This window comes from Melopsittacus undulatus, chromosome 3 (assembly GCF_012275295.1).
Source record: "Melopsittacus undulatus isolate bMelUnd1 chromosome 3, bMelUnd1.mat.Z, whole genome shotgun sequence".
NCBI lineage: Eukaryota > Metazoa > Chordata > Aves > Psittaciformes > Psittaculidae > Melopsittacus > Melopsittacus undulatus.
The window spans coordinates 105,457,611-105,479,386 of NC_047529.1; the positions used below are offsets into that span (position 1 = coordinate 105,457,611).

The 21,776-nt window shown below is 42.8% G+C and overlaps 1 protein-coding gene across 5 annotated transcripts in view; it reads left to right on the forward strand.

The window, feature by feature from the left end:
• The first annotated feature begins 2,821 nt into the window (after nt 1-2,821).
• The window catches only part of MARK1 (microtubule affinity regulating kinase 1), a 60,064-nt gene continuing 41,109 nt past the window's right edge, over nt 2,822-21,776 (forward strand). For 2 of the 5 annotated variants that reach the window (XR_004549441.1, XR_004549442.1), the window contains exon 1: nt 2,828-3,205. Coding sequence is in view for 2 of the 5 variants with exons in the window: in XM_034060308.1 (XP_033916199.1) it covers nt 3,155-3,205 (51 nt within the window). In the remaining 3 variants the exon portion in view is untranslated. Of the gene's footprint in view, nt 3,206-21,776 lie in introns of all 5 variants that reach the window. The other 3 variants (XM_034060308.1, XM_034060309.1, XR_004549443.1) reach the window with 2 other exon arrangements.

Genomic DNA, 21,776 nt, shown 5'->3' on the forward strand with positions numbered 1-21,776 from the left:
AGTCTCCTTATCCAAACACATGCACGTACACAGATCAATCCCGCAATGGGCTTGTGTCAGCAGGAGTTTTCCCCAAGCACTGGTTGCAGCGAGGCCCCATGCAAAGCCCTAGACACAGCCTTGTTCTTATTTGGAATAAAAGTGAATGCACTTTGACAAGCTAAGCAACCAAACTGGGTGAATATCCAGTTTAGAATCATAGAAGCAGCTAGGTTGAAAAAGACCTTTAAGATGACAAAGTCCAACCATTACCCAGGACTGCCAAGCCCACCTAAACCATGTCACTGAGGGCAAACTGATGTCCCCTCAAGATCTTCCCTTATGGCTACCGCTCATGATCTCCACTCACATCCATCCCTCATCTACCTCTCACAGTGGTCCACACTGAATAGCTGCCACCCCTAGCCCTCATGGCCGCCCATCACATCCCATGGCCGCCCATCCTTTCCCCTAATGATTTTCCCTCATGGCTGCCCTTCCTCTTCCCTCATGATCTCTGTCACAATGGCCCCTCACCCCTCATTGACACCCTTCCTCTCTCCTCCTGATCTCCCCTCAGGGCTGCCCCTTCTTTCCCCTCACAATCTCCCCTCACGGCCGCCCTTCATCTCACCTCACAACACCCCCTCATGGCTGCCCCTCCTTTTCCTCCACGATCTTCCCTCATGGCTGCCCTTCCTCTCCCCTCATGATCTCCTCTCATGACTGCCTTTCAACCCTCATAGTCTCCCCTCATGGCCACCACTCCTTTCTGCTCATGATCTTCCCTCATGCCGCCCCTCCTCTTTTGTCATGATCTCCCCTCATGGCTACGCTTCTTTCCACTCATGATCTCCCTTCATGTTCACCTCTCCTTTTCCCCCACATCTTCCCTCATGGATGCCCTTCCTCTCCCCTCACAATCTCCCCTCTTCACAGCCCCTCATGGCCATCCCTCCTCTCCAACATGATCTTCCCTCATGGCTGCCCTTCCTCTCCCCTCATGATCTCCTCTTACAATCACTCTTCACCCCTCATGGCCACCCCTTCTCTCCCCTCATGGTCTTCCCTCATGGTCACCCCTCTTTTCCCCTCACAATCTTCCCTCATGGCTGCCCGTCCTCTCCCTTCATGATCTCCCCTCACCCCTCAAGGCCATACATCCTCACTCCTCATGGCTTCCCCTCATGGCTTTATCTTTTTTCCCCTCTTGATCTCCTCTCATGACCACCCTTCACCTTTCATGGCCACACATCGTCTCCCCTCATGGTGGTCAACAAACTTGTTAGGGCTAGACCATAGCTGTTTACCCTGAGTAAACCAAACCTTGGGTTGTTTTATTTCCAGGAAAATGAAGACCCCTGAAGTTTCCTTTGCAGTCAGTAATGCCAGCTCTGTGAGGAGAGAGCTGGGCCCTTCCAAGGACTTGGGAGGCTTTATGCTGAGGACTCACTGGGAACCTCTGTCATTCCAGCCACACAAATCATCCACTCTCAGAGCAACAGGATGCTGAATGTGCAAAAAGCGAGTCCAGTCACACTGCTTGTACAACACATGGGGATGATCTCTGCCTGTGCCTGCAACAGCTACAGAGGAAGAGCTGTTTTCCTAAACAGCTGGAAAACTCCACTGTCAGGGGCACTAATGCAGAGCTAGCTCAGCCAGAGCTAAATACACTCTAGCGCATTTACCCATAAATATACCTATAAATATAGGTGCATACATACATATTACCTATAAATATAGGTAATGAATAACAGTCTATGCCCCTTCAAAAGCACATGCAATCCATCATAGTACTTTCCATGAGGAAGGTCTTTCAGAACAATGACTGTGCTCACAGCATTTATGGTGTTTATAGCCTCAGCTACAAAACCCCATCAATATACTGCAATGGAAACTCAGGCGCATTGTTTTTGTTGCGGTTTGGTGCAGGGGAGGTTGTTTTTTCATGATTACTTCTAGAATTTGGAGGAGGGTTAATGTCATGTAAACACCAGTAACATCTCAAAGACAAAAAATGCCTGTATGGTTCTAATTTTAAGTACATGAGGTCATTGGTTAAGCATTTGAGTACTGTGTGCGGGTTGGACCTAAGCGGGTAGATGTATCGCAGTTTTGCTGATCCCGTTTCAGCTTCAAAGCGGGTAAAACAGGCTGGCTCAGGCACACCAACGATTTACACAGACGCTGACACAGGGGTTTAGGAGCCTCCAGAAAGTCTGTGACTTGTGAACTCGGAGCTGTGCCGGAGGCGGGTACAGCCGTCCCACCGACTTTCCTAAGGCTGACCTCTGGTAATGGGAGAGTCTCCGTGGCGAGCCTCTCGCCAAGCTGCACCGGACACCAGTACCCCCGTGGGCCCGGCCTCGCACTCCTCACGCTGGGGGCTCCGCAGGCTCCTGAGCCCCGAGCTCCGCTGGCCTTCTCCCCGGGCACCGTATCGCCCGTCCCCTCTTTCTCCCTCCCGAAGCAGCACACCTGCCGCGGCCCGATCATAGAATCATAGAATAGTTAGGATTGGAAAGGACCTCAAGATCATCTAGTTCCAACCCCCCTGCCATGGGCAGGGACAATCCCTCTCGGCCGAGCGCCCGGCGAGCCCTCCCGGCCAGCACCGACCCCGGCTGTGCCCGGCGCAGCACCACCCGTCACGGCTGCCGCGGCGGGAGGGACGGTGGCGCCGGCAGAGGCCACCCGCCCGCGTTTGCCGCTCCCGCCAGCGCTTCCTGCGGAGCGGGGCGGTGGAGCCTGGCCGGCTGGGCCGGGCGCAGCGCGGCGGGGCGGGGGCAGGGAGGACAAGGGGAGGGGAGAGACGGGGCAGGGAGCGTGGGGTAGCGGCGGCAGGAGGAGGAGTCGGTGTCGCCGCCGGATGCTGCGAGGAGGTGCCGCGGCCGCCCTACGCTCCCGGCCGCTCACCTGAGCGGGCAGGAGGAGGAGGAGCCGGCGGTCGAGCTGCGCGAAGCCCGGCGGCGGCGAGGCGGGCGGGAGCGCAGAGGGTCGGCCGGGCGGGTGAGACCATGGCGCCGGGAGCCTAGCGAGGCCGGCAGCGCGGCGGGAGGCCCGCCGTGTGCGCCCGGCTGCCGGCAGGAGCAGCCGGCGGCCTCCGCCGCGGCCTAAAGAGAGCGGGCGGCCTTCCTCTGAGCGCGCCGGGTGCGGCGCCGCGGCTCACAAGATGTCCACTCGGACGCCGCTGCCCACCGTCAACGAGCGGGACACGGAGAACGTGAGTGCTGCGCCGGGCCTTATCCTTCCGCGCCCCTTCCCCCGCCCGACGCCCCCTCCGTAGCCGCCTCTCCCCGGCACCTGGCTGCGACCCGGCCCTGCTTGTCCTGTCCTGCCGCCCAGGCCGGGTGCCCGGGGGGTGGGAGGGCCGCAGCCGTCCCCTCGCCTGGCGGGCCGGGCACTCCCCAGCGCCGGGCCGGCTCCGCCGCCTGCCCGCGCCTTAGGCTCCTCCATGCGGCGCTGCCGGGGCGGGTCCGGCGCGCTAGGATCCACGTCGCCCCAGCCCAACCGCTGCCCCGGGCCTCCGGCAGGGTCGGCAGGAGGCCGACGTTCCGTACCGAGACCGGACAACCTCTTCCAGGCGTTGTTGGGCTGGGCCGGGCTGCCCTTATATGTACTTTGCGGCTGTAAGCGCAAACAGGCGATTTGCTTCGGTGCCTTGCCGGGGAGAGGCCTGTGGCCCCGCGGGCTGCATGCTGGGCTGCACTGCCTTCACGCGTCCCCCACTCCGTGTACCCCTTGCAGCGGGGCCGGGGCGCCCACTGGGGCGCTTCCGAACTGCCTGGCGCTCGGTCCTGTCTCGCCTTCTGAGGTTCAACCGTACTTGTCCTTTGTTTGATTTGCACCTCGAAGGTGGTCCTCAGCGTAGCTGTTGCTGTATTTCTTCTTCTGTTTTGCTTTGTGTTGCAGTTGAGAGAGGCTGGTGTCGTGTCCGAGGTACCTCCCGAGTTGATTGTTTGTATCTTCCTTTGTGCGCTGTTTAAACATAATTGCGCTTTTCCTCTGCTCCACCCGGACTTGATGAAGCAGCAGCATAGTGTCGTGGTGGTCTTCCAGCAGAAAATAACCAGCCTTGGTTATGATAGGCAGTGTACCTGGGAAATCTTAAAATCCCGGACCATGTTTGGTCCGGTCCATTGGTGGTGATTATTTAAATAGGCAGTAGTATGGGAGGTATGAAACTTCAGTCTTAGCAGAGGGACCAATATTAAAGAGGTGTGTTTGGAATGTGGGTTAGATATAGTTACATGCGAGAAGGTGGCAGAAGGCGCAAGAGTCATACAAAATTTAATGCATGCAGTCACACCCAACTTTGACTTTGGTAGAAAGTGATCAGTAAGAAACGAAGGAAGGTGGCCTGGTGGGTTGAAATTGGTTGAAGAAGATGCTTGTTTGTATTGCATCAACGTGTAGAGGTCCTGGCCCACAGTAGGAGCTAATAATATTTGTTACTGTACAAGCCAAAGCAGCAGTGTCTGCTGAATAGGTTATTGAATTATATGAAGTGAAAAGTGAATATGAGAAGAGGATTTGCAAGACAAAGGTAACAGAAATGAGATAATATAGTTAAAGAAGTGAAACCCTAGCTTCCTGTCTTGTTATAATGACCTTTTTAGTATCAGTTGCTCAGTGGAAGCTGAATTGACATAGCAATGTCAGCCCGGTTACTAGTTAAAGCAAATAAATGCATTTGGTCTGTCCTTACACTTCATGGACTCATGAGTCCTATATTACTGTCAGAATGAAAGCAAGTCCTTGAGATTAAAATGAAAGTTTAGATTTAATTAAAAGACAAAGTCTGGGTTTGAGACTCATGAGTCTCCATTTCAGTATATAGGAATGTAGATGAGAGAGAGATGACAGGAAGAAATATTCATGCATCTGTCCAGTAATATAGCACATAGGATTTGCAAGGTACAAGGCAAATGGAAATCATTCACAAATGCCATCAACTTTTATAGAATGAAAACTCCAATTAAAGTGAGTAGTTAATTTAGAAAATAATATGCTCCATTTGAATATTCTCTTTTGACACATAGAGATGAGTAAGGAGTATTTTTTTGTTGTTATTATTTCAGACAGTGCATTATCAACCTCCCCCCTGACCCCTAAACCAACAAAGCAGGTTTGTACAGTATAACAACATACTCAGAATTGCACATTTGCTCCTGAAAATCTTGGTATAAGTCTGTAACCTAACACTAAGGAATATAATCCTCCAGTGGGATAAACAGTAAAGAGCTGTTCAGGAGTAAGTTCCCAAATCTGCACAAAATAATTCAAGTGCTGTTATTAGTAAAGCATTGACTGGGGTTTGGAGCAGTGATATCAGGGAGATTGTAGCTTCTGCCCATTGGGGAGTCTCAGGAATTCCTCTTTGCTACCCGTGATCTCCTTTACGTAAGACTTTTTGCTGAAGTGACACTTGTGGGATGGAGGAGGAGGAGGTCTGTTGCTGACTTCCCAAACAGCAGCATTCTGTGATTTAAAATGGATTCTGTCAGGCTGAGGTGAAACTCTTAATTTACTTTGCATGTGCTTCCTCCTGCTAATAAGCACTAATGGAATAGAGAAGTGTTTATGCCAATGGGTCTTGATGCACAAAGTTTAGCTAGTAAGCGTCAGCAACTGAGGTGTTAAGAAGTTGCAGCTAAAGGGAGAAGTTACTGGAAAGAGTGAGCAGTTAAAGAGCAGCGTAAGTATGAGTGGTTTTGACCTGGTAAATAACTTCATCTTTGTAGTGCATATTTTCAGTTCTTGAGTACATATATTAGCAAAGCTCTCACAAGTTCTGCAGCTAATGGTGATCTTCAGGAGATCTTCATCTTGTATGCATGGCCATCTCAGCAATGTAGCTCCATTGTGTGTCTCTCAAGGGACAGACTGTATCTCTGTACCCTGAAGAGAGCTGATTGATGGTTCTGAGTACAAACCTGCATATATGTCCAGCTGTGGCTTGCACGTGGTGTGAGGCATGAAATCACAGGGAAATACCCTACCAGTGCCACCCCCTGTCTCTTGGCAGCTGCTTTTGGTGCTCTTTAAAGTAGAAAAGAAATAAAATGTCAATGTATGCTTTTCTCAGTAAGTATGCAAGTGTGTGTTTTTTCATTTGGAAAAAAGAAGATATAATAATTGGATATAGCCCCTATCAAAAGAATATACATTCCTTGAGGAATTATGGGAGTTCCTGGAAGGGTGGGTGAAAACTGTGCATATTTCCATAATTCTTTGTGCCTTTTATCCCACAGTACCCTTTGAAAATGATCTAGAAAGGGATAAAGTTGTGCAGCAGATTACTTGATAAGGTCTTATCAGAAAGCTGGTGTCTAAGGCACAGGGACCACCAACAAGGGACAAGCAACAGGTGGAGGGAAGCAGTGAAACAGTCAATGTGTGTGGAACAGACAGGTCCGGTTACAGCAATTCACACCCTCTTTGTGTCTTTTCCTTTTTGCTGTTATTTACATCTCCCAGTGCTATGTTTAACTTCTCAAGCAGATGTCTATCAATATTTTCATTTGGGAATATTTTTTATGAAAGCTGTGCTTAAAGAAACAAAATAGAATATGAGTGTCAAACACTCCTATTGAATGGTTTATTGGGAAACTTGGCGAAATTAATAGGTGGAAGCAGTATGACAGAGATTATTTTTATGTCTGTTACCAGATTTCCTTTTTTTCAAGAGAGGGATAAGAGTAGTATTCAAAATACTAATTTTCCAGTGTTTCGATTTTGCACAAGTAACTGTTAACAGCTTCCTCTTGATACATTTTACATAGGTTGTGGTAGGTAATGTTTCATTGCATTGGAACACTTGATAGTTAGTGGTTTGGTTTAGTTTGGGTGAACTGAGCTTTCCATCTCTGCCTAAGCTGAAGGATGAGAGAGACAGGAATCAAAAGTTTTGAGCTAGAATAGCTTTTTTTTTTCATTGAGTTGATACTCATTGAGGGAAGATGGGCTTTTATATTTTTGCCCTTTATATTGTGTTGGTTTGTATCATGTCATTAAACTGGGGAATGGGTTTCCTGAATTAAGGCAAAAGAAAATATGTCAGTAATGTATTCTCTTAAATGTTTTTTGGAGCTCTGTATAAGAAAAGACTTGTTCAGTGGTCAGCTGTATACTAGTTGCTTTCATAAAATTAATAAAAATGATAATGCTGTAGTGTTGCTTTTTCTGATGTGAGGCTCTCCATCAGAATGCTTCTACAGTTAGTACAACTTAATCTTTTGAAAGGTATTACTATTATTTGTGAAGGTATTATTAATTATTTGTGTTGCAGTGTCACACATGTAGCTAAACTTTAAGGTATTATTTTGCTTTGTGCTTTTCAGACTCGTAGAATTTGACTATTTGTGCTACAGAGATTGTGCATGTCTCCAGCAGAAGGAACAAACAAGGCAGGAGTGCCAGATGGTAACACTGGCCAGAGTCAAGGAAGAATGTGGGGACTGTGGTTTGCCTTAACCTAACCAGTGCCATATGAGAATGATGAAGAGATGTCATGGCAGAGGGATTATTAAGGAAGGATAACACAGAGACCTATGCTTGTGTGATTTGCGTCATTATTATACAAATAACAATAATTTTGACATATACACCTATTTTCAGGCTAGTGAGGGAAGGCTGATGTCTGATGCCATCCAATGTTTTCTGACATGGAGGCTACTAGACAGTTGCATTTCAAAGAGGAAAATAACCCAACAGGGCAGGAGATAAGAGAATGGTCAGATTGTGATAATAATGATTATACCAATTTCTTTCTTTTTTTTTTCCCCTCTCTTTTTCCCTTCTGGATTTGCTTTTGCACATTAAGAACACATGGTTTTGATTTGGACAGAGGGGGCGTGGGAGAAAGTATCTGACAAGAATTCTTTCGTTCAGTGCCTTAAGCAGAAGAATGGCCTAGTTTCCAAGCCTTATGGGTTCAAGAGTACAGCTGTATCTTTCTTATCCACAGGAGATGGGCTCTAGCAAAGTGGAGAATGCCTGTGTTTTTTGCCTTGTAAGATTATTTTCTTTGGTCATAAGTACACCATGAGGTCATAGGGGGGTTTAGAGTGGTAAGAGCAGGGTATGCTCTCCTAATCTTATTTTGAAGGCTTGCGTTTTCTCTATGCAAATTCTTTTTGTCATTTGGTTTGTTTCCGTTCAAGTCTTGAGCAGGCTCCTATGTTGCAGGGAAAAACAGGTGTTTAGCTACAGCATTATGCACAGAGATAGCAAGGTCATGAATTACAGTATCCATTTGGAAGCCTTTGTGTGAATCTGACAGTTGTGGGACAGGTGATCTAGATGTTTGGTTTCATTTTCCTTTCATAAAGAGAAGTATTTTAGAACGAATGAGGGCAAAATGTAGCTTCACGCTTCAATGTTCTTTTTACGCCTCATAAAGGAATATACAGTGTTAAAGTTAAGGATGAATATATGTGGTTTGATTGTACTACTTGTTTCATACTTCATGGGGTTTTTCAGGTTCACAGGTGAGTATCAGGTTGGATTGTTTGTGGTTGGTGTTCTGAAAACTGCACTGACGTGGTCACTGGAGTTAAACGCTGAACTAGAACAAAGAGGTTATGTTCCATGAAGCCTTGTTCTCAGTGGGCTATCTACTGTTACAGGGTCACGAGGACTTCCAGTTTATAATAGTATAGCTTCATTTTCAAACTCTGCACTTGAAATTTTCTAATCCTCACTAACAGCAGGATTTTTTCCCCCATGACACCTGATTATATTTGGAAATTAGTATTTCTACTATAACTGTGGTAAGTTTTTATCATTACAATTGCTGTTGTTCAGCAGACAGACCTCCTGCTAGCTTCTAATTGATAACCGTAGTTTTAACACAGAAAAAGTGATTTCATTTTTCTTCTAAGTGCAAGTACAGTGATTTCTGTAAAATTACATTCTCCATCAGTGATTTGTATTTGCACTTGCAGAGGCTTTCTTTCTTGTTCTCAGAATATAGTATAGACCTAGCCTTAATATCTTACTGATGTTAAACACTTTTCCAGTAGAGCAGATTCATTGACAAACTATCGTATAAGAAGGAGAGATGATTTTACTATTAATGTGGAGCTAGAAAACACTGGTGCAGCTAAAGCCCTAAGACAAATTTCTTACTAATTGGCCTACTAACAGCTTGTGAGCTTGAGCTTTCCAAACATTGCGCTATTGGAAAGAAAGCACGTTAGCATTTCAGTTTAGATACTATCTTTTAGTAGCTTCAACCTTTGTTTTTAAATATACGTTTATGCTCTGTGCTGCCCTCCAGAATGAATATACTACTTGTAAGTTGCTTAACTTACAAGTAGTAAGTTGCTTGCATTACATGTTTCAAACTTAGCTTGTTTGTGTTCCGGTCATGACATGAACTGTTAGATTTTTTTGTTGTTGGAAACACAATGCTTGCTTTTTGTGTGGGTGCTTTTTTGTTGTTGTTAGTTGTTTTTTTAGTCTTGCTGGAATTTCAGAATTGCCAAACAACATTTTTCTTATGACTTCACCATTTTTTCTAGATCTTCATTCTCGAATGTTTACTCCCCTCTAGGTAGTGGTAAATTAAGAATAAATGTCCTCTGCAGTCAAATGTTTCAGAAAACAACCGTGAAGACAGGAAAATTCTATTGAAACATTCACATCATTCAGTGTAATGAATTGTAATGCAGCTGAATCTGTTTTAATAATTGGCTTCTTCTCCACATCGACTACCGAGCCTGTTTGTTAACATGTTTCTACTTTTCTCGCATTCAGAATTAATTCATAAGAGTGTGTGTTCTTTCTTCTTATTGCTGAACTGGGCTTTAAATTGGGCCAGTTGAGTTTCCGCTGAGAGACTGTTTCTCCTTTTTTGTTTTTCTGTGAATAACTTCATGAAACAGTAAAATCAAAGGGTTGCTGAAATCTGAAGGACAGTTGAAGACTTCATAGCTGTACGTGATGATGCAGCTTAGACAGTTTTGCTGGGTATCCTATTGAATCTAACATTAAAAATCCAAGAGGATAAGATAGTCCTTGTTTTTAAGGCAGTTTTCCGTGTGCTTGTTTCATCTTATTTTTTTCTGAGTAGTGACCAGGCACACTATAGCTATCATAGTAAAATAGTGTAAACCAGAAGCATTGGAAAGTACTGTCTGAGCTTATCACAATCCTGCATCTTTTGGGACTGAGATAGCAGCTGTAAAAAAAAAGTTCAGTTGTTTGGGCTTGTTTGGGTTTTTTTTTTTCAGATGTCAGGGATTTCTGGATGCTTTTAAGGAAAACACCAGCTTACGCAGAAAGACGTGTGTTCACAGTTGTAGTAGGGCATCTGCACAGTTAAATTCACCTGGGCTAACCTTTAAAGCTGTGAACTGGACGTGATCATAGAGCAGTGCCATGGCATAGGCTGCAGTGGTTGATCAGCAGAGTGTGTTTATGTAAAACCCAAAAGTGCAGGTTCTCTGTTTATCTGTATAGAATGGAAGATCATTATGTTATTTGAAAATTCTCCTTCTTATCAAGACAGCTGATAGACAGTCACTTCACATCGCGTAAATCATCATGCATTGTCTGCGTGTTTCTAAGTTCTCGTATTCTGTGTGTTTGTTGTGTATGGATGCAGGATAATATTTTTCCTTCTTTTATCTTGCTGTTCCTGTGTTTGTGGGACACTTTAGGTGTAGGCTGTGAGTGTCACCTTGAGAAGTGGTCTGCACTCCACTTGTTTAGTTAGCAATAACATGACTTAAGATCAAGATGACTTTTGTAAAGACTCCTGAGATTTAAGTGCTCAGAACCAAGGACTCATGGCTCTTTGTCTGCAAACTATTTCAAGTTTGCAACATTTTATAAATTCATAATAGAGTAATATAATGTGGGGTTTGGGGAAAAAAAGATTATTTTTCTTCACACTTGCATTCTTCAAAAGACTGGCAATATCAGAAAGAGGATTCTTGGTTACAGTAAACTTTAGCCAGTTTCATTCTTGTAATTTCCAAGCTGCATACCAAATCTAACGAAGCACTTGCAAAAAAAACAACAATCCTAGAAGAGCAGTAAAACATTCTTTAAATTGTTCAGTCATTTTGAATGCCTAGTGAGCATATCCCTGATAGGTGTTCATAGTCCTAATGATTTCTCAGGTAAGGATTGATAAACATACTAAATTTATACTGAGGAGAGAATAAATTCATTACTTCAGATCAGTGTCTGCCTTGTTCACCATGACCCTAGTAGAGTAATAACCTTGTTTTATGATTAAACATGTGGCCTGTAGAATTCGCAGAAGTATGAAAATGTTAATCAGAGCAGAGAATGATATCCAAACTTAAATATTTGAATTTGGTAAGAACTTTTGTCCTGTTATGTTGCACAACATGTTTTAAACATACATACCTGCAATGCAGCTAGCTTGAATAATAAGACAAAACTTTATTTCACCTCTGATGAAAGCACTTGTGTAGTAAGTACGTTGATGTTCACATAGCTGAACATACAGAGTTACTGGATAGCCCATGGCAGTCTTTTGCAAGAGCAGATAATGGTAATATTACTGGTGACAAAGTCTAATTGGTTTTGTATTATAAAGTAATAGTAGTGCATGATAACTTTTAAAATCTCAAGCAGAGACAAAATTAGGCAAGGTTGTTAGAGAGAAGTGATATCTTTCATTAGCCAGATGTGGTTGGAGAAAATAGATTAGATTTGGATAGATTAGGCTCTAGCAGGGCTTGCTGTAAAGGCTTCTGCCCAAGGCTAACCTTGTGGTAAAACCTGTAGTGCCTCTGCTCCGCTGTACTTCTGGAGGAGGACCCACGCCTTACTCATGATGCAGTAAAACACGCACCTTCTTGTAAGTGGAGACCCAGCCTTAGTCACTGTGATAGAGTGCTATTTTCAGCTCTCTTGGAAGCTTTTCTCCTGACTTCTTCCTGTCCCCTCTGTGGGTTTTTATCTTTTCCATCTCAACCCAATACTTAAGAAGAAAGTAGAAGAAAAAATAAAGTAAAGCGTCTTCTACTTGTCTCCAAGCACTCCACTTTTTCAGAGGGGAAGTGGTCATTTATTTGTAATCTTACAGGTCATCACAGACCATTTTTTCTTATTTAGTCCCTTGAATATTTGACTAATTTAATTTTAAACCTGGTGATAGTCTGTAACCTGCCATCACAGCAGCTTATTGCTTACATGCTTCCCAATATCTATCTCTCTGAGGTTCTATTTACCAATGTTCAGTAAGTTGCTGGCCATTTAATAGGCCTAATTTCCTATCTTATCACACCCTTGCCCCCATCACCTTGTTTTCTCTCACATTTTGCTTGCTAATGTGCTTTTGTGCTTGAGCTGGGGAACTTGTTGCCAGCTTACTTCTCACTCTTTCTGGGATCTTTTCCAGTTTTGCTCATTTAATGACATAAGCAAAATCAATACAAAGCTTTACTAAAACAACTACTAAAGCTGTTGTTCCTGCTTATCCTTCAAGTAATATTCTTCTATATGAATCCCAAGGAGCATTTTAGTATGGGAATAATGTGAACTGGGACCAAAGAAATGCTTTGCTATGGGTGGGTTGGTGGGAGTTGTTTCTGGTTTGGGGGCTCTTATTGAAATTATTAGCAAAAAGGATTATTACAACTTTAAATACTCACTAGTCAGATTACATTTTCTTCACTCTGCATTGCCTTCCCTCCCCCTAATAAAGTCACTATGCTTTCTTCTCTCAGATAACAACAGAGAATAAGCAAAGCTTTATAATGATTACTTAGAAAGAACATGCAATTTTATATTCTTTGTACAGAGAGATTTTCTTCATAAACTCAGTAGATATGTGAGAAATGTGTGAGAATTGCTGAGTTAGGGAAGCAAAGTGTAGGGCATACTGCAGTACATGTAGCAGTAGTGTAAATTACTTGTGCTTAAAGAGTAAATATCTAGAATTCCTTTTCAAGAGTGCATGCTTAGCTTCACTTGTATATAAGTACCTTTCTAATTCTTAGATGTTTCTGTCATTACTTAAAATAAGCAGAGGCACAGCTCAAAAATTCAGAGAATCTCATGCATTAAGAAGGGTCTGATTTCTGCCTTCTTACCTTAGCTTGTTAAATGCTACGTTGAGCTCTTGCAGAGGGTATGGTTGTTTTCCACAAATGCATTACACATGTAATGTATTTACTCATATCTCTCTTCCAGATAATATTATCGATTGAAGGTAATAGAATTGTTTAAAGCATTTGGGATTTTTATTTGGTAATTTTTCCAACAGTAATCAGATTTCTTCCCCCTTGCAATTATTACAGCAAGGACTGTGTAGCAGAGGATGTCATTACTTGGTGAAGGACTAGAGTAGTATTTTCTTCTGAAGATTAGACTCTTGGAAGAACAATTGTAATCATTCAATACTATGAGATGTATACAGAAAATATTAATACTAGTGCCTCTGAGTAGTCTTTACCAGACATTCCTGTGTATAACAGCTTTTCAGATTTGCTTTTCTTAATTTGGTATTAATTTAACAAGGGTGGCTGCTTTTTAAAGTTCTTTCTTCCAGTGATGGATGTAAGATGCACATGAACAAAGAAAATTTATGAAAGCACTTCACAATGAAACTCTTGCTCCATCTACTGCATAGTCCAGAGAAATCTCATCTACATAAAGTTGGTATGAGCAATAAGGGTCGATGTAATATAGATGCTGGAATTAGTCAGTGGAAGGCATAATTATTATTAGAGGTTGTATGCCTGTAGCAGTAGTGTTCCTAAATAAGCAAAGGGAAATCTAATCCTCAACCTCTCTAAAGCAAAGCAGGCTGATAAACTGCATTTTTAAAGGTCTTTCTTTATTTTAAAGAAAGCTATTCTTGCTTATCCAATGATTGCAGAAGGATAATGCTCATATCAAAATAAAATTTGAAGTTTTCTAAATGCTACAAGAGAAAACCTTGATTATTGTTATAATTTCTGCCATTGTTGGTTGGTTGGTTGGGGGGTTTTCTGTGACCTTTTGTAAAACTTTATATTTTGGTATTGTGCACAGGCTTTTTCACATTAAATTCGCATTTTTTACACATTAAATCCATTTCCTAGTGGTATGTAATATTTTGTTTAAATAGAATTCCTTTCAAAGTCAGTGGTGTCAAGCCTTTTTGGACTAGCAGGGAAGTAAAAGTGTTAGAAAATGGATAGATTCTTTGTTAGTTCCTTGGTGAAACAAGAAACAAAAGATGCAATAGCTTTTGTACCCTGGAATTGGAAGGGTTCTAGTAAGTTTGGTAAATTAAGGAAGAAAATTACAGCTGGAGTTCTCAGTGAGGCTGTGATAATTCAGGAATCACAACAATTGCAGAAGGGGATATGTGATTATCTCCCCTACAGTGCTGTGGCTTTCCTCATCTTGTAAGAGGCAAGGAGCTTCTTAGGGCTGCAGGTGGGGGAGAGACAGGCTAATGGTGGAGAGAACATAACATTGCTGTCTGACCCACCCTAAGACTTGGAATAATTCAATAATATCCATTTGAAATCTGTATAAGGATGACTTTTCTATAAGTTTTTCTGGATGGATTCCCAGTTGCTGGTAGGGAGACTGATAGTCCCTATCACCTGCTGACTGTGTCCCATGACTTCTGTAATTTCCTGACTCTCACTTCCTTTAGGCTAAAGCAAATTAATTCCTGTTTTAATATGAGATAGTGACTGATTAGGTAAACCACCACAGTTGGGGATTTCCAGACTGTAAGGCTTGTTGCTGTATTGACGTCTAGCTCACGACAGAACCAAGAGTTGCCACTGACAATAGTGGGCACCGTTGCTGCTACTGGTTATTTGATGTAGATCACCATCTAGATAAAGAAGTCTAGAAGTGCCTGACTTTGACAGCTTGCAGTACTGTCTAAAGGCCATAGCTGAGGATCTGGGATTCCTCACCCACTGACTGTCAAGGGTGCAAGAGAGGAAGATTCTTTGGCTTGTATCCTTATGTTTCACATATATATATATGTATGTATATATATGTGTGTGTGTGTGTATATGTTTATATATATATATATATATAATATGTATGTGTGTGTGTATATATATATGTATGTGTGTATTACTTCTTCCACATTTTCTTATGTTTTTGCTTTAAGGAGCTGGGTATATCCAGCGTCTGTTGTTTTTAATATTTTCTTTGTAGCCTGTGATGTTTTTTCTTTCCCTTCTGTTGCTGACTTATGTAACATGGGCTATTTAATTTACATTCATTCTTTTTCTGGTGCTTGGCTTTTACATCTCATCTATAATTGCATCTGAGTTCTGTTTACAGTTTGAATTAAGTACACTGACAGGTATCTGCGGTATATGTGTGATTGTCACTATTCATTATCTACCATATTAGTTTGCCACTTAAAAGCACATAGAATCATACAATCATAGAATAGTTAGGATTGGAAAGGACCTTAAGATCATCTAGGTCCAAACCCCCTGCCATGGGCAGGGACACCTCACACTAAACCATATCACCCAAGGCTTCATCCAGCCTGGCCTTGAACACTGCCAGGGATGGAGCATTCACAACCTCCCTGGGCAACCCATTCCAGTGCCTCACCACCCTAACAGTAAAGAATTTTTTCCTGAGTTCCAATCTAAACCTCTGCTGTTTATGTTTCAACCCTTTATCCCTTGTCCTATCACTACAGTCCCTAATGAATAGTCCCTCACCAGCATCCCTGTAGGCCCCCTTCAAATACTGGAAGGCTGCTATGAGGTCTCCACGCAGCCTTCTCTTCTCCAGGCTGAACAGCGCCAACTTTCTCAGCCTGTCTTCATATGGGAGGTGCTCCAGTCCCCTGAATATTCAAGATTGCTGTTAACTCATCCCAGGTATAAATATTAGGTCCCAGAAACTGATCTAATCTTTCCGAGACTCCGATAGGGTCCTCTAATAATTGCCCCATTCCCTTTTTGAATTCTCTAACGTCCCCTGAGTTAAGGGGAACAGCCACATACCCTACTCCAGGTTGGGGTCCTCCCATGGCCACTTCTCTTACGGGGTATAACTTCTCATGTACTTTTCTCCATGCTGGCTCCTAGCCTGAACCCCAGACGCAGTTTGTTCGGCCTCTGATTAAAGAAATATGTTGTATTTTATTAGATGTATTAATGCAAAATCTGTGAGTACTGCTGCTGTTTGCTTTTTCTTTTTCTTCTCCTTCAATTTGGCTTCCTAGTTGCATATATTTCTAAGGTGCTAGATTGTGGTAGTTTGTGATCATAAATAATTGAAGCCCAAAGGCTAAAATAGGTGGTTGCATGAGTTTAGAAACAAGGGTCCCCGAGGAGATTGAGCTCTGTGTAGAGCGTACTCTTTGATCATAAGATACGAGCTGGTCCAAGGGGCATCCAGTGTTTGCACAGCTTAAAGTTAAGCATAAATCTGTGCAAGGCTGGGGAATACATTTGCTAAGTTAAAATGTGATGTAGCATTATCCACATAAAGGTAAATAGTTACTACAGCCCAACTGAGGACATTTTATTTGATCCATTAATTAACACATGGAAAACAGGGCAGAGAGCACTCGGCAAAAGACTGTCTTTATTTTGCTTTGCGTTTTTTATCTGCATTCACAGTGTCCCACTACACCAGCTGGCTTGGATACATCATCATAATCTTCCTCTGTGTGTAAAACATGGGTGATATTTTCAGAACACCAGCTAAGTTTAGTGCTGTCCTTATAACCTTACCTGCAGCTCCTACCATGAAATCAGACTCTGCCAGACTGTTCTGGATAAACAAAACTATTGTAACTGAGTTCTGCTTGAGTGCAGGGTCGTTGCTACAGGTGTCCTATGCTGTCGAAGGTGCTTCCTCCTCTTAGGAAGGTGGCCAAAATGCATGTTACTACTCAAAGTCAACCTTTGTATCAATGCTTATGAAAGTAATGTCTGCAGAATGCTGTGTTTGATATCCTGGCTTAAATATTTGTCCTGGGTTCAGCAGTAGCAGTCATTTTTTCTCCTTGGTAGCTGGTGCAGTGCTGTGTTTTGACTTTCAGGCTGGGAACGATGCTGATAGCAAGTATGTTTTGAGTTACTGCTCAAATGTTTGGTTTGTCCAAGGACTTTGTGAGTCTCATGCTCTGCCAGGGAAGCAGGGGAGGCTGGGAGGAAGGAGAGACAGGACACCTGACCCAGGCTAGCCTAAGAGGTATTCCATATCATAGCACGTCATACCCAGGATGTAACGGAGGGTTACCCGGAAGGGCTGGGACTCTGGGGGTTGGAGGAGGTATCGGTCAGTGCTCAGTTGGGCAGGGTGGGGTGAGTTATGGGTCGGCGGCTGGTGAGGTGTTGTATTCTCTTCACTTGTTATATGCTTTATCATTGTTATTTGTAGTAGTAGTAGCAGTAGTGATTTGTGTTATACCTTAGTTATTAAACTGTTCTTATATCAACCCATGGGAGCTACATTCTTTGGATTCTCCTTCTCAACTCTCCGGGAGTTGGGGGAGCAAGGGGAGGGAGTGAGTGAACGAGCTCTGTGTGGCTTGGTCTAAAGCATGACAATATTAAAACTGCATCTCCTTGGTAAATGTGCTCCAATGAACATTCTGCACTTCTAAGGCAAGACTTGTTAATGAAGTCAGAAGGCCTTGCTGCAGATGTGTGTCAGAAAACATTATTAAGCCTTAAAAGTTGAAGAAAGTAAGCTAGTATGCTTTAGTGCAAGAGGCCATGAAGGTGCTGTCCAGGTCAGGAGGGATTCCTGACACTCCCTGAGGACTGCAGCTGCTGTGGGAGGTCAGGAGATAGTATAGGCCTTGTGAATCTGCTGTAGGTCTGTGCTGTTTTTCCCTCTTCTAATTCTCAAAATTAACTGGTTGCCCATTGTATTGTAGGAAGGGAAATATTAGATGAATCTCCATATCCCTTAGATTAGACTGCTAAGATCTCTAAAAGGTACATGTCAAAAGGATATTGGAAAATCCTGCTGAATATTGGGTAACTTCATTTGAAATATAACTTGACGTGATCCTCAAGCATCCCAGAGTCCTGTGGTGCCCTACAGTTTCTTTTCTGGAACATGTGTGCATCAATTAGTATGTATTGCTATCAGGTTGGATATTTTAATTGGTCATCTCATCACTTTTTAGAAGCAGGCTTTATTTCAGAAAGTTAATAAGACCTCGAGGTAAAATAGTCTTCAAGTAAGATGGTGATCTGTCTTGATGGATTCATCATTGGATCCACTGGATAAATCCAGTAATGAGGATGCTAAGGCTTCAGGAATGCTGCTAAAAGAGTAACTTAAATTTTCTGTGTAGCATAAATGTTAAGGGTGCTTTGCCTGTGCATGTCACTTCAAGCTCACATTACATGCTTCTCTGTCTCACACATCAAGTGCAGGGAAACAACACAAATAAGCAAATCTGCTTATTTGTTTGTGGGATTTCTTCTTTTTGTTGTTTAGTTGGTTTGCTTTGGAGGTTTTGTTTGCCTGGGGTTTTTTTTTGTGTTGTTTTGTTTTGTTTTTCTACCTTGTTTTGGAATGGGAATAACTATCTCCCAGCTAAAGTTTCACCACTGGTGTTAACATGGAGCTGATGTGGGACCCCTCTTCACAATGATGGATGTTCCCCTTCCTTGCACCTGCACTGATGCTTGGGATGCTGTAATTGAGGAGCTGGAGGTTACCGTGGCAGGAGAGTTGCTGGGTTTTGCATGATGTGGCTTCCTGTGTTGGCCCTCTGTCCTGCTGCCCCAGTGATAGTGTGGTTGTGACTGGGTGCAGGCATGTAAACAGAGTTGCATCAGCTTTAGCAGCCATTATGCTACATGTGGACACTTCCAGAGTTGTTTTAGGTATGCTGTGGGCAAGGAAGAAATTCAGGTTTCATAAACTTGGAGAGAAAGAATGAGTTGGGGTTCAGAGCCTGGTTGCAATTAGCTGCTGTATGCTTTCCTTCTGTGGGAGAAGAAACCCCCTCGTCTGGCCCTGAAGATGGGTTGTTTGATCCTGAGTGTCAGAGACAATTAAGTCTCTAATCTGGTCACTCTTCTGAAATAAACCTTGCCTCTTGCTGCTGTTCTCATCTGGAGGCAAGCTTCAGGTTTCCAAATTGTAGTCTCCAGGCTGCATAAACAGCCCTTTTCCCTCAGTTTTGAAGTTTGATATTAAACCAGTTTCCACTTCTTGTACTACTACAGATGTTTGAGAAGCTCCATGTGCTTGATGTGACCCTGAATCTTAGGTTGTTTCATGTCTCTCTTCTGCCTTTCATCGGGCCAGTTGAAAAATGACCTGGCTGCATCAGTTATAAGTGCAATAAAACCTCCTGCCAGTTTCCTTTGCCAGAAGTTTCACTCTCTGGGTGTGTTCCTGTTCTTGTTTGGTTGGTTCTGTTAACGATCAACATCAGCATTTCATTGTCTTTTTGTTTTACTGAGGGGTTTTGAGCCAACTGTGAGTGCCCGGTAGCTGCCTGCATCTCTGGGTGCAGGTTTAAACTGATCACATCCTGAGGAAAGTGCAAGAAATGTAGAAAGAACTCCCTATGCATAAAGGGTCTCTGTTTAAATGTGTCCAGAAGACTGCAGCAGGAATTGCCTTTCTCTTTCTTTTCCTCCCCATAAGTGCTTTTCTTCAAAAACATGAGTTGTGTTAAGATTTCATGGGTGAGGGACTTTTAACCGTTTCAACAAGATAGAAAATGGGTACTCTTCTGCTTGATGGGGCTGACTGTAGCTTCTAGTACTACACCAAATTACAAATAAAAATGAGTAAACATAAGAGGAGTTTAGGAAAAAACTCTCCCCAACTTCTGTGAGTTCTACCTGTGGTTTACAGCAGTAGCTTTTAGCTGGCTTGTCTTTAGTTCTCACTGGGGCGCTGGGGAGGGCTCAGTTTTGCCATAGCAATTAATGGAGGTGATATGGGCTGACTGTCCTGAATTAGCCCTGGAAAATGTTTGTGTGTTTGGGATGAGTCAGGAAGGAAAGTGCCAGGTTGGAATAACTGTGCCAGTTCTCAGTGAAGCGGTACAAAGGCAGGAAGGTCCTGTTCTGCTGCACCTGCATGCCCAGCCGGGCCCAGGGCTTCAGGCCTGCGGAGAGGAGGAAGCATGTTGACTGAGTGCAGGTTACAAGACCTGATTTAACGCTGTGAAGGTATTTGTTGTTCTGAAGTGTTTTGGCTGACTTCTCAGGGGAGGACCAGTGCAATTATTATATTTTAATCCTTTAAATAAAAAGAGTCTGTGACTCCATGTAACAACCAACTCCACCCTTCCATATGACGTTACTGCTGTGTTAAAAAAGTAAAGAAACTGGGAGCAAGCTTACTATAACATGGGCAGGATTTATGACAAGTTAGTGGCACCATATGAAGATTACAAGTATTCTGAAGAACCTTGTGTATGAACTTTTGAAACTCAGCTGTGTGTGGCACAGCACTGGTCATGGGCTCTGTTTTCTATCCTAGATTGCTGCAAGTATGGAGCTGTAAACATCACATCCTGTGTAGTTTGTGATTAGAAAAACAATTCTGTCTCAAAGTTGGCAAACTTATTTCTGCTATGTCTCACAAAGCTCTGTTGAGCACTTAAAAGCAAACAAACAAAAAACCCCAAACAAAACAAAACCCACCAAAACTTGTAAGGGGCTCAGGAACCATAGTAACAAGCTTAAGATAAAATTTATTCAATGCTCAGCATAACTTTAACTGTTACCAACATATGTATGCTTTTAAAAGGCATCTTTGTTATAAATTGACATTAAGGGATTGTATTTCACCTTGCAATAGAAATGGTTCCCTATTAGCTTTGAAGTTGGTTTTTTGAAATACAGAATATTATAGTTGGGAAGAAGAGAAAGGAACAGAAAAAAAAAAGAGCAAGGGGAAGTTACTGCGTTTAGTGTCTCACTTGATAATATCTATTAAACTCCATGCTTATGGTTTGGATTTTTTAAGTTTTATATAATGGCTTTCAGAGTTATAGAATCAGTTAATGAAATGTTCCCATATGCTTGACTGAGGCCAGCTGTATTCAAAATCATTGTTTCTTATTGCTGACAGGTTCAAGCTCTTTTAAAAGTCCATGGCTGGAATTCCTACATACTATGTAAATCTGATACAAACTGAAAGATGCACATGTATGTGTTTGATTTTTCTCTCTCTTTTTTTTTTCTTTTTTTTGGTACTTCTGGAAAGCCTCTGTGAGCAGGCTCAAACTGTGGCTACAAGTTCCAGACAGATGTCCTAGATTTGTCCGATTCTCTTCCGTCTCTGCCATTTATTGACCTTGGTATCTGATTTAAAAATCTATATATACTTTTTTTATCCCCTTCACTGTGTGTGTGTTTCTTGTTTTTTTCTGAGCAGAATCCTGCGTATAATCCTGTTGCAGTGGAGTATAGGTTGATTGCTTTGGGTTTGGGATTTATTTTTCTGAATGACAAAGTTTCTCTCATGCATTCCCAATCTAGTATGCATTTCATAATTTCTTATCACCAATTAAAAGAATCGGGGTGTATACATTAAGTCTTAATTGTGTCCTCCCCCCAGCACTTTTTCATATGTCTGAGATACAAAAAATCAGAGTAGATAATGCTCTATTAATGTTCTGATTGAGATCAGAGGTGCTTTAGTAATTTTAGTATGATGCAACAGGTACATGTGGCCAGAATGAGCTGTGGTTTTGTGCAGATGGGAGGTTTACCTGGAATAGGGGTGAATCTCCTTCTGCACAGGCTGATAGATCAGGTACTATCATCTTGTGCAGTTCAGGGTTGCGTCAGGCTTCATACCCTGTAAATCTGGACTTCTGGGTGCTC